Below are 15,991 nucleotides of genomic sequence, written 5' to 3'. Positions count from 1 at the left end.
TTTCATTTTAAGGACTTTTATTACAGGATGTTAATATATTCAGGACACTTCAGAGCACCTTATACTTCTAATCAGATTTTTGGTAACTGTTTTTAAAGTGTTACTTGAGTATTTTTCTCACACTGGCTTTCAGGCAAAAGTACTACTTAGTGATTGTTTAAGAGACGTTAATTTGATTAAACAGTTTATCCTTAATAACCTGAGACATCAATCCATGGATAGCTTCTATGGTCGTCTTACAGCTGGAAAGAAAAAACACATTACATAATGTCACAAGACCTGAAAAGTGGTTCAACTGTACAAGCCCCCTCCTTTCCATTGCTGAACCCCCAATAATGGTCTTCAGTTCTATTCATACTCCCTTAAACATACCAATTAATAGTTTACTCTCGTTATTTTTAGTCTCCTGCATGTCTTTTGACCATTTCACTACTTATGAGCACCTTCACAAGGAATAACAAAGTGAAATTTGATAGAATTCATAACAGTTAATTTTGTTACGTGTCAGCAGCTTTGGGAAAAGTTTTGTTTTAGAAGGTGACTAACATATATAATTCATAATTATATTGATTCCAATATTACATTAAAATCTATCATTCCTTTCCTTGTCGTTTTTTACTTAGAATGATTTTAAAAATGATTTTAAAGAATCCTATGCTTTTTTCCTGAAATAAACACAAACATCCTTCAAAGAATTAAAAGTCAAAGTTAGTTCAGTGGGTAAAGGACTCAGATTTTAGAATTTATAATAATAAAAGCGTAATATGCTTCATAAGAAACTGAGATGTAAATGTAGTTAAAATTACAAATCACAGACTTATAGAGACAGATGAGGAAAATACTAGTACACACTTATAGCAAATACCAAAACTGAGACCTAATGTCAAAGGAAAACGTAATTCTTTCCCAGGCTATTAGCTCTATCTATACCTGCTGAAAACCCATGGAAAAGAAAGGAATGAGGTAATTCTAACCCAATGGGGCTTCTGCTCCTAATACACATTGTCTTCCCTTCTCCTTTCCACCCAGCAGTCCAGTTTTTCTTAAAAGGGATACCAAAGTTTCGGTTTATACAGATGTCAACATGCTTTTCCCTTCCTTTCTGCTCCTAATTATCATATTAAAATTCAAAATTTTGTGAAAGTAAATGTTATTTAGGTAGTCTTTCCAATCCTGTATGCATCTGCAGGGCCACATAATTATTTCCTAAGGTATCAGGGAACATATCCCAAGTTTGTTTCTAACAAATCTTGGTAGTGAAATTTGGGATACTAAACAAAAGATTATTTCAGGAGAATAACAAGGGAGATATAATCATTACTGTGCTACTTAGGGTTTAAAACTTTATAAAAATTTGAAATTTAATAAATTTAATAAATCTTACTTTAATTCCTAGAAAATAACTAGGTTAGAATGGATTAAGACATACTTTTGCAAAAGCTTTAAAAAAAAAAAAAGATTCAATGATTAGCCCTAGCTGGTTTGGCTCAATGGATAGAGTGTTGGCCTGTGGACTGAAGGGTCCTGGGCTAGATTCCGATCAAGGGCACATACCCACGTTGCCAGCTCTATCCCTAGTAGGGGGTGTGCAGGAGGCAGCTGATCAATGATTCTCTGTCATCATTGATGTTTCTCTCTCTCCCTCTCCCTTCCTCTCTGAAATCAATAAAAAAATATTTTAAAAAAGGAAAGAAATCTCACAATGAACTATAGAGAAAACATCAGTACAGATGCTTCATTAAAAAAAAAGATTCAGTGATTGATTGGTTTCTTTGGTTACTTTCTAGCTGAACCTAGGAAAGGTGTGACTGGGAGTGTTTCATAACATTACCTAGACCTTTAAGCTTTTAACGTTCTTATCTAAAGTCTCCTAAATTTTCAAAGTTAAATTCTGCCTTCAACAATTCTTAAAGGTCCTGAGAAGTTAATATTCAGCCACTAACTCTAAGTTATAAGTAAGTTAAACCATAAGGAATTTGAGTCCTATTATTATTTGCAAATCTGGAAACAAAAAGAGGGACAGGAATAGATCTGCTTTTACCTGTCTCGAGTAGCTTTGGCAAGTTTGTCTTCTGACTTTCGGTCGTGTGTTTCTAAACCCAACATGAAACTCCCTCGTCCCAGCTGAGCTTCTGACTGTTCTAATTTTTCAGACAAATCAAAGACCTGGCCGGTGGTATAGTCTGCATTCTGTGGGGAAAATGATATTGTTGCAGTGTATGATACAAGTCTGCCATTAGATAATTTTAACATAAAATAATTTTCTTCAATATCGAACATTTCATTTACAAAGAATTCCACTATGAGGCAGCTCTCTGAGCAGCCTGCTGGAAGTTTCTCTTGGAGTGTCCTTTCTCTTTGCTTGTCCAAATAAATCTTCTCTAGTGAAAAACAAAAACAAAAACAAAGAATTCCACTATGAAAATCTAAGTGGATAGTCAGTGAATTATTTGTTATAGTAAGAGGCTTTCACAGATCTGAGCCCAGGTTCTGGTTCTGCTGCAGATTAGTTAGGAGGCCTTGAGAGAGTGCCTTTACTTTTCTATGCCTTTAAGTCTTCATCTTAGGATGGTCTATGGTACCTGGCCAAGCCTTAATAACTGTTAGCTAATTTTGTTATTTGTTCTTGTTCAACTTCCAGAATTAGTATTATGACAATATTTAAATAACATTGTTCTAGCTTTCCTGATAATAAAATTAACAGCTTTGCAGAAAATGTAGAGCAATATAAAGAAGACAAGAAACATATACTCCCTCCACCTTGCTCTAACCAGAGTTATATTTTAGAGCAGCAGTCGCCAACCTTTCGGACCTCACGGAACACCAGTAGTCCACGGACCACCAGTTGGCGACCGCTGCTTCAAAGGTTTCCTTAACCAGTGGTCGCCAACCTTTCGGACCTCACGGACCACCGGTTGGTGACCGCTGTTTTAGAGTATTGCTATATTTTCACAATGCACAGCTATATTTGGTAAGCTGGAATATATACAGGGTGGGGCAAAGTAGGTTTGCAATTGTTCGTATGGAAAAAGAATTGCAGGTTATGATTATAACAACAGCAAATAAACTGTGTTTGCACAACCGTAAACCTACTTTGCTTTGCCCACCTCTATATAAACCATTTTGTCCAATTTCACACTTTTCAAAAAGAAAATTATAGTTATATATATATGCTTAACTGAAATATTTTAAAAGATTTTTAGGCACATCTTTTTGAAAATGTGTCTAAAATAAAAAAAAACTTTCATGAAGATGAGTTAAGAAGTATATAGTCAGTCCATTTCTTTCCTATATTTTCAATAGAAGAGCATGAAGATTTAATAAACTTGGCAACAATTGGTGTGTTATCCTGATTGCTCAGTTTACAAGACAGTGTACAGAAAATACAGTTCAATCACCAAACATGAAAAGTTATTTGCTGCCATCATAGTTACTACAGAAGGCCCTTTAAAATGCTACCAGCAATTCAATTTTACAAACTTATATTTTTAAGGAAGCAATTATATTCACTTTGTCTGGATCTAAATGGTTTAGGACACCACCACCACCACCACCACCGTCCCCTGCCTCAAGTTTGGAGAAAACCCTCAAGTTTATGACCACTTCATATTTGGAAGATTAGTTCAAGCCATGAAAATGTAGGAAGGCAAAAATAGTTATAGTATTAAAATGAAATAAAATGACATCAATTACATTTCAGACACACAATAATTTCATAGAGGACTAATTTCTTAAATCAGAAAATTATTTTTTTCTGGTAGTTTTTAGATTACATGCTTTAGCTGGGGAAATAGAGTTGAACATATATTTATATATTTTTTTTCTTAAAAATGCTGCAATGTACTATATATAAAACTACAAGGAAGGAAGAAATATAATTAAACCTTTTCTTGCTTATTAATGTCCTCAATATATGCAGTGCTGTAATACAGGGACGCCAAAGCCTGAATAAGTAAGTCTGCCTTCACACAAAGGTTCAGGCTGCTATGGTCTTAATGTTTTCTCCCTTGCTACCATGTGTCACTTCTGGCTGCTGTGAGTACACTTGCCTCTAAGGAAACAAAACATAGAAAGCATTTAGCAGTGTTTAGCGTTAGGAAGCTCTTAATAAAAGTGTGCTGTTATGGTCACTCTCCTTTCTTCTAATATGCTACTTCTGACTGTGGAGGATAAAAAATAAGAACAGAAAACTTGCCAGAATTGTGTTTAAAGTTATAGTAAATATGCTCAAGTGGGGTCTTTTCCTCTGAATACAACAAACCAAATAACAACAAAAAAAATAACTTACTGAGGCTTTATTATATGCCAGACACTTTGCTAACTGCTTTATATAAAGTATTTAATTAATTCTCAATGTACTTACTGATGTGGGTACTAATATCATTGAACCCAAGAAAGGCTCAATCACATTAAATAACTTTCTGAAGGTCAAACATTGCTAGTAAAGTGGCAGAGTTGTTTGAACTGAGTTAATTTTATTCCAAATTTTGTGGTTCTAAATATTATGCTAAATTGTACTATATGAAGTGGCTATCTTTTTTTTCTTTTAAGTAAAAAACAAAATAAAACAAAAAATAAACTGTTCCTGGCTAAGCTATAGATAGCATAGTTAGAAGCTTCTTAAATAAATATCCTTCTTGCCCTAGCCAGTTTGGCTCAGTGGACAGAGCGTCGGCCTGCGGACTGAAGGGTCCCAGGTTCAATTCCGGCCAAGGGTACATGCCTGGGTTGCAGGCTCGATCTCCAGTAGGGGGCATGCAGGAGGCAGCTGATCAATAATTCTCTCTCATCATTGATGTTTCTCTCTCTCTATCCCTCACCCTTCCTCTCTAAAATCAATAAAAACATACTTGAGGAAAAAAAATAAAATAAATATCCTTCTAAGTATATTAGGTTTTAATGATAATATTGAGAAATATTCAGCAACTTTTTCGCCTAACATCTGCTGCTTTAAGGTAATGATATTCTGATTTCCTTCTGGGACAACCCTTTCCTCATTCTTAGTCCGTGTGCTCCTAGAACAGTTTCTTCTACCCCAGCCCACTAGTTAATCACTTGGCCCAGATCTGTCACATGGACATGTGACTTAAGCAAAGCCCAGACACAAAGCCCTGGGGAAGAGAGGGAGAGAGACAGAGAGGGACATTGGGAGAAAGGAGGAAGGAGCGGGAGAGTGTGTATGTATCTTGATCTTCTCTTTTTAACATAAAACTGAGAGGCTAGAAGGTCTGAGGCTAATGCTGCCATCTTGCTTTCACATGAAGCCTGAAACTGAAATGAAATCAAAGCCGAGAGAGAAGGACCAAGCTCTCATAATACTGTTTGCATGCAAACTTAGCTGAAGCTGAACTATGCCTTACTCCTCAACTTTGCAGCTCACGTGATTCTCTTTTTTGTTTAAGCTAGTTTGGCTGGGTCTTCTGTCACTTGTAACTTGAGTCCTACCTGAAATACCCAACACAATACAAAAAACAGTATTTGTCTTTTCCTCTATGTCTCTTTATGGTAGGGGCAGATCTGATCCTCATCTGGGTACTGTATTTGCCATTTAGACTTGGTCTTAATAGTACACGACACAGACCTTTGCTTGGACTATTATCCTAATCCAACTCTGGTCATGCAGAATATGCTGTCTGCTGTCTGCTGTCTTGGCCAAATCAGGTGTAGCTACTCCATGAAAAAGAGTTTCAGGTATTAAGCATCTTATGTAGCCTAGATAAAACTCAAACCCATCCCTTGAAATTATAGTACTTACGGTAAGCAAGCTAGAGGAACTCAGCGTATTCACCCAGTATTTATTCCACAAAAGCTCAAGCAATTTGCGATCCAAGGAGGACTTGAAATATGATACTTCTAAGGCATAATATCTATGAAACAAAAGCACAAATTTAGTAAGAAAAAAAAAAAACACCTCAACCATCTATATATATGAATGCCTAAGTGACCAGCTGACTGGCTGACTGTCCGGTAGTTATGACATGCAATGACCACCAGGGGGCAGACGCTCAATGCAGGAGCAGAAACCACAGGCATGGAAACATGGAACAGACAGATGAATCTCAGAGGGAGGGGGAGGGGTGGCGGGAGGGCGGGAAGAGATTAACCAAAGATCCTATATGGGAGGATGCACCAGGGGGGTCCCTCGGCCTGGCCTGTGGGGATTGGGCTGAAACCAGCTCTCTGACATCCCCTGAGGGGTCCCAGATTAAGAGAGGGTGCAGGCTAGGCCGAGGGACCCCACTGGCCTCTAGTATCATATAAAAGTTATAACCAAATTTAAGTGAATTATATTTTATATCCAAATAGTAATGTTTTAGTTTTTAGTCCAATAGAACATCAGATAATCATGGTTTCTTTACCCTTCAGGGGATGGTTTCAAAATCTGCTTAATAAACTTTCTTGTGTTATATTTTTTCTTTCTGTAGAGCTCAGAAATTCCCAAGAAGTTATCAACAACCAATCAGAATTTCAGAGTGACATATATTTATTCATGATATTGAGTTTATTAGTTCCAGACAATAGCACATAAGCTTAATGAACTGCCTGTCTAGGGTCAGGTATAATTTTGTTAGGCTTTTAAAAATACTGAAAACGACTTGTGGATTCCCCATTCTTCCCATTCGAATCCGCTAAGTAGGACCTACTGCTGTTTGGAAAGTAAACTATAAAGCAGGTCCTTAAAGCACCTAAAAGAATTACTATTGCCGAAACCGGTTTGGCTCAGTGGATAGAGCATTGGCCTGCGGACTGAAAGGTCCCAGGTTCGATTCCGGTCAAGGGCATGTACCTGGGTTGCGGGCACATCCCCAGTAGGAGATGTGCAGGAGGCAGCTGATCGATGTTTCTCTCTCATCGATGTTTCTAACTCTCTATCTCTCTCCCTTCCTCTCTGTAAAAAATCAATAAAATATTTAAAAAAAAAAAAGAATTACTATTGCTTCCAAAGGTACCTAATTTATAATCAGGGATAGCAAAGAAAATTTGCTTAAATGTCTGAGAAAACATATACTTCCATGAAGTTCACATTCTAATGAGGTCGATAACAAGGAAGCAAAACATATCAGATGGTGTCAAGTGCTAAGAAAAATAATGCAGGAAAGGGAACACTGCAACAGGAAGGTGCTATTTTAGATAGGGTGACCAATGAACATTCTCTGTTAAGGTGACCCTTAATCAGATAATCAGTGAGTGAAGTAGTTAGTGAGCCTCATGGAAAAAAGGAAGAATGTTCCAGGCAGAGGACACAACAAGTGCAAAGGCCCTAGGCAGGAGCCTGCCTGGCATGTCTGACATACCATAAAGAGGCCACTGTTCCTGGACTGCAGAGAGCAAAGGTTTAGCGAGAGGAGATGAGCTCAGAGAGGTTGCAGGGGCCAGACCACACAGGGCTGTGAGTGCCATGGTGAGGAATATGGATTGTATTCTTGGTGAGAAGGGAAGTCATTCTGAGGTGGAACATGATTTGACTTGGATTTTAACAGAATAAGTTGGGGGATAAAAGACCTTTAAGGGATAAACGGCAGGAGGAGGAAGACTAGTGAGAAGGCCAGTGCTTTGGTTCAGGCTCCACACAGCTTGGGGCAAGATGACAGCAAGAGAGGTGGCAAGATACATTTAGAAGGTGGAGAAAACTGTCCTCTTGGTCTCTTTAACGCTTCTGAAATTGAGATGTAACTCACATACCTTAAGATTCACTATTTTAAAGAAGTATACAATTCAGTGGTTTCTAGTATGGCTTCTTTAACTTTTGGAGTGAAAATGTAGCAAGAATTTTTGCTAGATGGAACCTGGGTACTTTGAGGTTGCAGACAGGCTAGTGTCAGCTTGGCCCTGAATATAACTTCTTTTAACTGTTAATTTCATTAACAGACCAAGTATCTTATACACTGATAAAATGTTTATGGTTGTGTGAAAAACAAATAATGTTAGACTAAAACAATTATTAATAAAAAATTCAAATATGATCCTAAATTTGTACATTCTTACTATTATTTTAAAAGATATTATGAAATGCATTTTGTCTGAACCTTTATTCTCATCTGTAAGGGGCTTGGACTGTACGATCGCTAAGGTTTCTTATAAGGTCTCTGGCATCAGATGCATTTTAAAATTACTTACTGTTTGCAGTGTACACCAAAATCTTCTATTTTATTCAGTGGGATAGTCTGGTACTCAGAAGGGCCTTCATCAGGAGGTTTGTATCCCTAAACAAAAATGAAGAAAATAAAAGATTAAAAAAAAAATCAAACCAGAGGAAAAATATTTTTTAAAAATATTTTTTATTGATTTTTTACAGAGAGGAAGAGGAATAGAGAGTTAGAAACATTGATGAGAGAGAAACACCGATCAGCTGCCTCCTGCACACCCCCAACTGGGGATGTGTCCGCAACCAAGGTACATGCCCTTGACTGGAATCGAACCTGGGACCCTTCAGTCCACAGGCCGATGCTCTATCTACTAAGCCAAACCGGTTAGGGCGGAAAAACATTTTTATATGCAGGTTTCTATTTACAGAAGCATTAATTTTGGGGAGCCAAATATTGAACATAAACATTCTAGCAATAAAAATGTGTATTGCTTATACCCTCCCTCAACCCCGTTTGGTGGCTCAAGACTGGATTTGCCTTATATTCATTTTTTTTATCCTTTAGTGATGTATACTTGTGCTAATATCTATTTTAGATTGCAGGGAAGGAAATAGATGTACTTCTCTTGTTTCTCTAGTGCCTGTCAGGATACCATGGGCACACAAACACTTATTAACAAATGAAGACTGCTTTTCTAATAAAATTAACTATATAAAGCACAAATGTATTGTCTTCTGTTAAGGACAATTAGTGCTAAGGACAAGTTGACTGCTATTTTGTAAATATTATTGTTTTAGGACAAAACAAGATACTAACCATAACATATCTTTAAAAATAAGTCAAATATTCAGCATTTAAAAAGTTATACTGATGCCGAAACCGGTTTGGCTCAGTGGATAGAGCGTCGGCCTGCGGACTGAAAGGTCCCAGGTTCAATTCCGGTCAAGGGCATGTACTTGGGTTGCGGGCACATCCCCAGTAGGAGATGTGCAGGAGGCGGCTGATCAATGTTTCTCTCTCATCGATGTTTCTAACTCTCTCTCTTTCTTCCTCTCTGTAAAAAATCAATAAAATATATTAAAAAAAAAAAGTTATACTGATCGGAGAAACCAAGATAGCGGCATAGGTAAACACCGGAAATTGCTGCCTCCCACAACAACTTCAAAAAATACAACTAAAAGATGGAACGGACATCATCCAGAACCACAGGAAGGCTGGCTGAGTGGAAATTCTACAACTAGAAGGAAAGAGAAAAGCATACCGAGACTCAGAGGAGGTGCGGTGCGGGAGTAAAATACAGAGGTACAGGGGCGCACGCGGAGAGGGCTGGCGGCTGAGGACACGGTTGTCTTTTTCAATCGGGAGGGAATCTCAAGCTCTGAGCTCCAGTTCAGGGCCAGTCTCTGGGGACCCAGACTCATACGGGAGAAACTGGACTGTCTAGCATCGGTTGTAACTCGAGGGCAGCTTTCTCTCAGAGGTGCTTGCAGCGATTGCTGGGACACTGAGAAGCGGGGCCTCTGAGGGCAGGACTGAGAGCAGCCATAACTGCTCGCTCCGCCCTGTTGATCCCCTGGGACCCCGCCCCGCCATAGCACCTCCTTAGAGATCCAGGAGCCAGTGTGCCCGGTGGTCAGAGTGGGACCATCCAGATTGCAGCTCCTCGGATCCATAAAGGACACACTCAGGGGGCAGACTCAGTGACCACCAAAGCCCCATTGAAGCAAGTCTTGCCCCAGAAGGGTGTCTCCAGCACAGAAGTTCTCCCACTGCAGACACAGCTGATTCTCACAGCCAATTGGCCTGGAGGTCAATCCCTCCCAGTGTTACCTACAACAATCAAGGCTTAACTACAACAAGACTGTGCACAAAGCCCACAAGGGGGTGCACCAAGAGTGTCTACCTCAGGTAATTGGGGAGGCTGAGCCACTGGGCCCTATAGGACACCTAGCACACAAAGCGACTCTACCAACACAGGGAAGCATAAAAAATGCAGAGACAAAGAAACAGGTCACAAATGACAGAAATGGAGGAAAGCAAACTACTGGATATAGAGTTCAAAACCACACTTTTAAGGTTTTTCAAGAATTTTCTAGAAACCGCCAATAAACTTAATGAGACCCTCAAGAAATCTAATGAGACCCTCGAGGTTGTGATAAAGGACCAACTAGAAATTAAGCATACATTGACTGAAATAAGGAATATTATACAGACTCCCAACAGCAGACTAGAGGATCGCAAGAATCAAGTCAAAGATTTGAAATACGAAGAAGCAAAAAACACCCAACCGGAAAAGCAAAATGAAAAAAGAATCCAAAAATACGAAGATAGTGTAAGGAACCTCTGGGACAGCTTCAAGCGTACCAACATCCGAATTATAGGGGTGCCAGAAGATGAGAGACAGCAAGATATTGAAAACCTATTTGAAGAAATAATGACAGAAAACTTCCCCTACCTGGTGAAAGAAATAGACTTACAAGTCCAGGAAGCGCAGAGAACCCCAAACAAAAGGAATCCACAGAGGACCACACCAAGACACATCATAATGAAAATGCCAAGAGCAAAAGACAGAGAATCTTAAAAGCAGCAAGAGAAAGACAGTCAGTTACCTACAAGGGAGTACCCATACGACTGTCAGCTGATTCTCAACAGAAACTTTGCAGGCCAGAAGGGAGTGGCAAGAAATATTCAAAGTGATGAATAGCAAGAACCTACAACCAAGATTACTTTATCCAGCAAAGCTATCATTCAGAATTGAAGGTCAGATAAAGAGCTTCACAGATAAGAAAAAGCTAAAGGAGTTCATCACCACCAAACCAGTATTATATGAAATGCTGAAAGGTATCCTTTAAGAAGAGGAAGAAGAAGAAAAAGGTAAAGATATAAATTATGAACAACAAATACACATCTATCAACAAGTGAATCTAAAAATCAAGTGAATAAATAATCTGATGAACAGAATAAACTGGTGATTATAATAGAATCAGGGGCATAGAAAGGGAGTGGACTGACTATTCTTGGGGGGGAAAGGGGTGTGGGGGATGCGGGAAGAGACAACAAAAATCATGCACCTATGGATGAGGACAGTGGGGGGGGGGGTGAGGGCGGAGGGGGGGGTGGGAACCGGGTAGAGGGGAGCTATGGGGGGAAAAAAGAGGAACAACTGTAATAATCTGAACAATAAAGATTTAATTAAAAAAAAAAAGTTATACTGACTTGTAATTTTTAAAATTACCTTTGGGTATGTCCTAAAGGCTCCAAGATTCACTTTCCCTGCAGATATTGTTCTTGTTGGATCAATCTACAAGAAGGATATATTTAATATCTGCCAATTATAAAATCATTAGATACTTGCATTTGTTTAAACACTTTAAACCTAGAAATATATATCTACATGTAACACTATACACACACACACACACACACACTAATTAAAATAATCAAATAACAGGAAAAAAATAACAAACTAAAAATCTATTGAACATAAAAGTTCAATGAAGTGGTAAGTATAGAAATGTCTTATAGCTAATTTAGAAATTAGATATAATTAGTATATTATTTAAGAATATTATTTGAAGATTCGCTTCTTTTTCAAAATTATTTTTTTCTTTTAGATGAATAATTCCTGCCTTCCTCATAGTAGCCTGGATTGCATCTAACGCTAAACATAGCAAGAGCTACTCTAGCAATTCCTGATGTACTCATTTCAATCAACACTGAGACACAGGTGCTGGGATCACCCTCATCTGAGAGGGTGAAGGGACACAGAGAGATAAAGTAACTTGTTCAAAGTCCCAGTTTCTAAGAGGTAGAATTCAGGTTCAAACCCAGGCAGACTGACACCAGAACCTTGCTCTAACTACACTAGTTTTATTTCTCGGTATACTTGCTTTAGTAATCTTCGTGAGGAACTTAATTAAAATGGGTTGTAAAAATACTTACCACCACTGCTACGAATGGCTCCTGGAACTGCTGATTGAGCATCTGAGTACTAACATCAATCCCAGAAAGCCAGCAGCCATAGCCAGGGTGGCTATGATACCAGCCAATTGCATTTTCAAGGCGGCCAACCTAACAAATGAAGTGGGCAAGGGAGCTTGAGGTTCCTGTTTAATCTTAGAGATACTTATTTGTCTGTTTACATAGCATTACAGTAAAATAATAATGTGCAGATTAGTTCATAGAATACGCTGCTTTCAAGTAAAAAAAAATGTTTTGGATAATACATACCAAAACAAAAAATTAACAAGATACAAAGGTTATTGTCTTCTTCCTACCTCCTTCTCCTCAACTATCCAGTTTCTCAGCCCAGATGTTACTACTATACCCAACTGCTTACATACCTATCTCCCCGAGATATTCTTTGTATACATGTAGATTAATAGAAACACACACGATGGCATATACCACATACAGTGTTCTACACTTTGTTTTTGCACTTAAAATATTCTGGGGTTTGTTTCAAATCAGTAAATATATAACTACTTTTTTATTTTTATTTTTTTTAAAGGCTGGTTAGCAGTTCATTGTATGACTATACCATAATTTATTTAATCAGTTTTCTACTAAGCAACATTTAGGTTATTACTAAGGCTTTGGTTTTAAACACACATCTGATAATGAATGTGAGAATTAAAAAAAAATTTTTATTGAGATATAATTGACATATAACACTATATTATATTAGTTCAGGTGTACATCGTAATGATTCAATATGTATATACTACAGATGATCACAATAAGTGTTAATTAACAGCCATCACCACACATAGTTATAATTCTTTTCTTGTGATAAGAACTTTTAACATCTACTCTCTCCAGTGTGAGGACTTATTTTTAAAAAAATTAATGCTAATCTCATATACATTTTACATAGAAATTGTTGAAATAACTTAAAATATAAACTTTAAAGAGGACAGCTTTAAGTTTAGAAAGTCGACTCTTTAACTTGCAGTAACTGCACTTGAAGGAACAACATTTTTACCTGCTTGGCATTTTCGATATATGCGGCCATGTACTCATACGCAGCAGCCTGAGCATTTACTCGGGTTTCAGTGCCCTCTACAGGCAGAGCGAAACTGTCCGTAATGATCATCGTTTCACCATCCACCTTTCCCAGCATCAAGCCCATCACTTCCAAGTTGCCTCCTGATCTGGCGTGCATCACCATTTTCAGTAGAGCCAATGCTGAGATTTTGCAGTACTTAAAGTAATGGTGACTGCAAAACAAAAGCACAGTGTAATTAACTTTCTTATATAAAGTACAATTTCAAAAGAGTTTGTTTGAAGATATTGAGTAAGTATTGAAGAAATTTACAGTGATGGAAGGGGGAAAAAGTGCAAAATGTGGGAAAGAAAAAAGTAGTAGAAAAGGACAGAGTTTTTCTGCAGGGGGATGGAAATGATAAACATGTCACAGTCCGGACAAATATTTCCTCTTGGGGCCAAGGGAGGATATGAAATAGTTTTTTAGAATACATTACTCAAACAGAAAAGAGGTAACTACATGACCAGTTCAAAAGACCTTTTCCCCCATTAATTTTGGGATCAACAAGTCTCTGATTGTGATTCTAGTTGGATGGTTGTGCCTAACTATTCTCAGGCCTAACCTCTGGCCTCGTGGTTAAGAATGTGGGCTCTGACATCCGTTTACTTAGGTTGAATCCTTGCACTGCCAAGTTCTAACTGTGGCCTTGAAACCACTTAGTATCGGTGCCTCAGTTTCCTCATCTGTAAATAGGGATGTTTCATAGAGTTGTTAGGAGGAAATAAACTAAATGAAATAATGTATATAAAGTGCGTAGTTTAGTGCCTTAGTGCCTGACACATACGAAACTTGTCTCTGTGGTATCAGCCTCAAAATAAAAAATGTAGCCCTAATACCTTGAGTTCTTCAATAATCATTATTTCAGACTTTATCATCTATGGACACGACTAAACTACAGTGGGGCCTTGACTTACGAGTGTCCCGACTAACGAGTTTTTTGAGATACCAGCTGTCTCTCGGCTGATTTTTTGCTTTGAGATGACAGAGTAATTTGAGTTAACGAGCTCCTTATTAACTAGCTCCTTAACGAGCTCGGCCTCGGAACGAATTAAACTCGTAAGTCAAGGCCCCACTGTACTCTTGAATAAAATTACATTTGCCATCTCACTGATGTAGCCCAAGACAGTTAAGATGAATACAATGAGAGCCAAAATCAGGCAGTGAGGCAAGATGATAGTTTCCAAATATTTAATAGGCTGCATCAACCTAAAATGCATAGCCTGCTATAGAAGCAGGCAGACCACCAGGCAAACTAACCAGTCTGTAGAGAGTGGTCAGTCAGTGTCTCTGAGAAGCCTTTTTAAGACGTCTGCCCACAGATTTCAATCAGAAATGGAAGACATGGAGACCTGGTCTTGGGAGTCAAGACATGAATTACAATCTGGGCTCCTGCATTTACTGGGAACAAGAAAAACCAACAAGTTATTGAAATAAGTTACTGTATTTGCCTGGGTTGTCATGAGGATTAAATGACACATGAGGTTTTTAGCTCAGTGCTCAGCCCCTATTCAGTACTCGATGAACGTTGCTGGATTTGAATACTGACAGTTGTAAAAAACTGCGAGGCAGTTGAAGTATGGTTTCTATTGTTGACCACGGCTCTTCCTTTTACCTCTCCGTTAGAGAGACTGCGCTTTTCACTCCCTTCTGAACCAGTTCTGCTCTCAGGTAGAGAATCCTCCACTTGCCACCATTCCCAGGGACACGGGGGCCTTTCGCTCTATCGATCTCCTGTCTAGTGCATGTGGACCGATGGAGTAACAGTAGCCTGGGCAGGTCTCGTGTGTTTCTGAAATCACTATCAGCAATGGCAGAACCCTAACAAGCGGCTCCTGAGCCCCCCGGGGCCGGCTCCACTCCTGCCGGCAGCTGGGTCTCCAGCCCGGGGTCAAGTGAAGGGCCCCACAAGGTGCATATCGACATCAGGTTCAAGGCAGCGTGTGTGGCATGTAGCACAACAGGGATGTTGAGAAGGGACACCCCGAATCACCATTTGTTTTCCTTTTCCGCCCTCCAGAGGCAAACATGTTAAAGCAGCAGAAAGGGGGGGGGAGGGGGCGAAGAAAGCCCCGACGGAGGGGCTGAGGCTCTACCTGGGGGTGTGAAAGGCCGACGTTCCCAGGTGCACATTCACTCTCCTCCCTGGTCCCGAAAACTCAAGCTCCCCCACCCGTCAGCCCCCCACTCTTCGCTGGGGTCTCCCCAGACGCCCCGCTCCCCCGCCCCCTCCCCCTGCGTCTTCGCCCAGGGAACCCCCTCACTCCCTTAGTCCAGGGCTTCGCCCGCCCAGGATTTTCTTGCTGCTGTTTTTTTGTCGTATTTTGTAGATTTCGTCGATGCTCTGGGCTTCCTGCATGTTGTTGACCAATTCCCAGGTTTTCTGGGCCATACCGCTCCCGGACGCCGCCATCTCCGGGCACGCGAGACGCTGTCGCCTCCTCAATCAAGGCACAGCTTTACCTCGCGGGGTTTCTCAGGCGTGGGCTTCGGCCCCGCACAACCGGCGCAAACTCGTCCTAGCCTCTCGGGGCAGCCATGACACCTAGAACCGGAAGTGAGGTTGGAGCAGACCATTCGGGGGTGGCGGGGTCCTGCGGGGACGCGACGATCTAAACAGCACTTACAGAATAGCTAAGGGGCAGAGGAACCTTCTAGTCACTAGAATCTAGTGGCTGAGGAAAGCACACGTTACCTTGGAAAATGACGCGTGTGAATTAGGACAAACAATGATTAGGTCTGAGAATGGTACAGCCTTCCGCGCCGGAAGAAGGGCAGGCTTCGCGTGATGCCCAACTCGGGCTTGGCCTCCTTTGTTCGTACTGCGCAGGCGCAGCCTCCGCCGTCTCAACCCCGCCAG

At 39.9% G+C, this 15,991-nt stretch overlaps 1 protein-coding gene across 3 annotated transcripts; it reads right to left on the bottom strand.

Annotated features, from left to right (window-relative positions):
• Positions 1-15,969, bottom strand: COPS5 (COP9 signalosome subunit 5). 3 transcript variants are annotated; one of them, XM_023755430.1, is made up of 9 exons: positions 15,827-15,969; positions 15,396-15,676; positions 13,072-13,306; positions 12,030-12,158; positions 11,323-11,388; positions 8,119-8,204; positions 5,756-5,867; positions 2,042-2,190; positions 1-242 (listed from the first exon to the last, which is right to left on the bottom strand). In XM_023755430.1, the coding sequence occupies exons 2-9, from the start codon at positions 15,542-15,544 to the stop codon at positions 158-160; spliced, it is 1,011 nt and encodes a 336-aa protein (XP_023611198.1). In that variant the 5' UTR covers positions 15,545-15,676; positions 15,827-15,969; the 3' UTR covers positions 1-157. The 3 variants fall into 3 exon arrangements, with proteins under 3 accessions (XP_023611198.1, XP_014312955.1, XP_023611197.1); XM_014457469.2 differs by lacking the exons at positions 15,396-15,676; positions 15,827-15,969 and adding an exon at positions 15,228-15,337; XM_023755429.1 differs by lacking the exons at positions 15,396-15,676; positions 15,827-15,969 and adding an exon at positions 14,392-14,969.
• Positions 15,970-15,991: the final 22 nt, after the last annotated feature.

The sequence above is a fragment of the Myotis lucifugus genome, unplaced genomic scaffold, assembly GCF_000147115.1.
Source record: "Myotis lucifugus unplaced genomic scaffold, Myoluc2.0 scaffold_77, whole genome shotgun sequence".
In the NCBI taxonomy this organism is placed as follows: domain Eukaryota; kingdom Metazoa; phylum Chordata; class Mammalia; order Chiroptera; family Vespertilionidae; genus Myotis; species Myotis lucifugus.
Note: the sequence above shows the minus strand (reverse complement) of the source record. Positions and strands in the feature narration are given on the sequence as shown.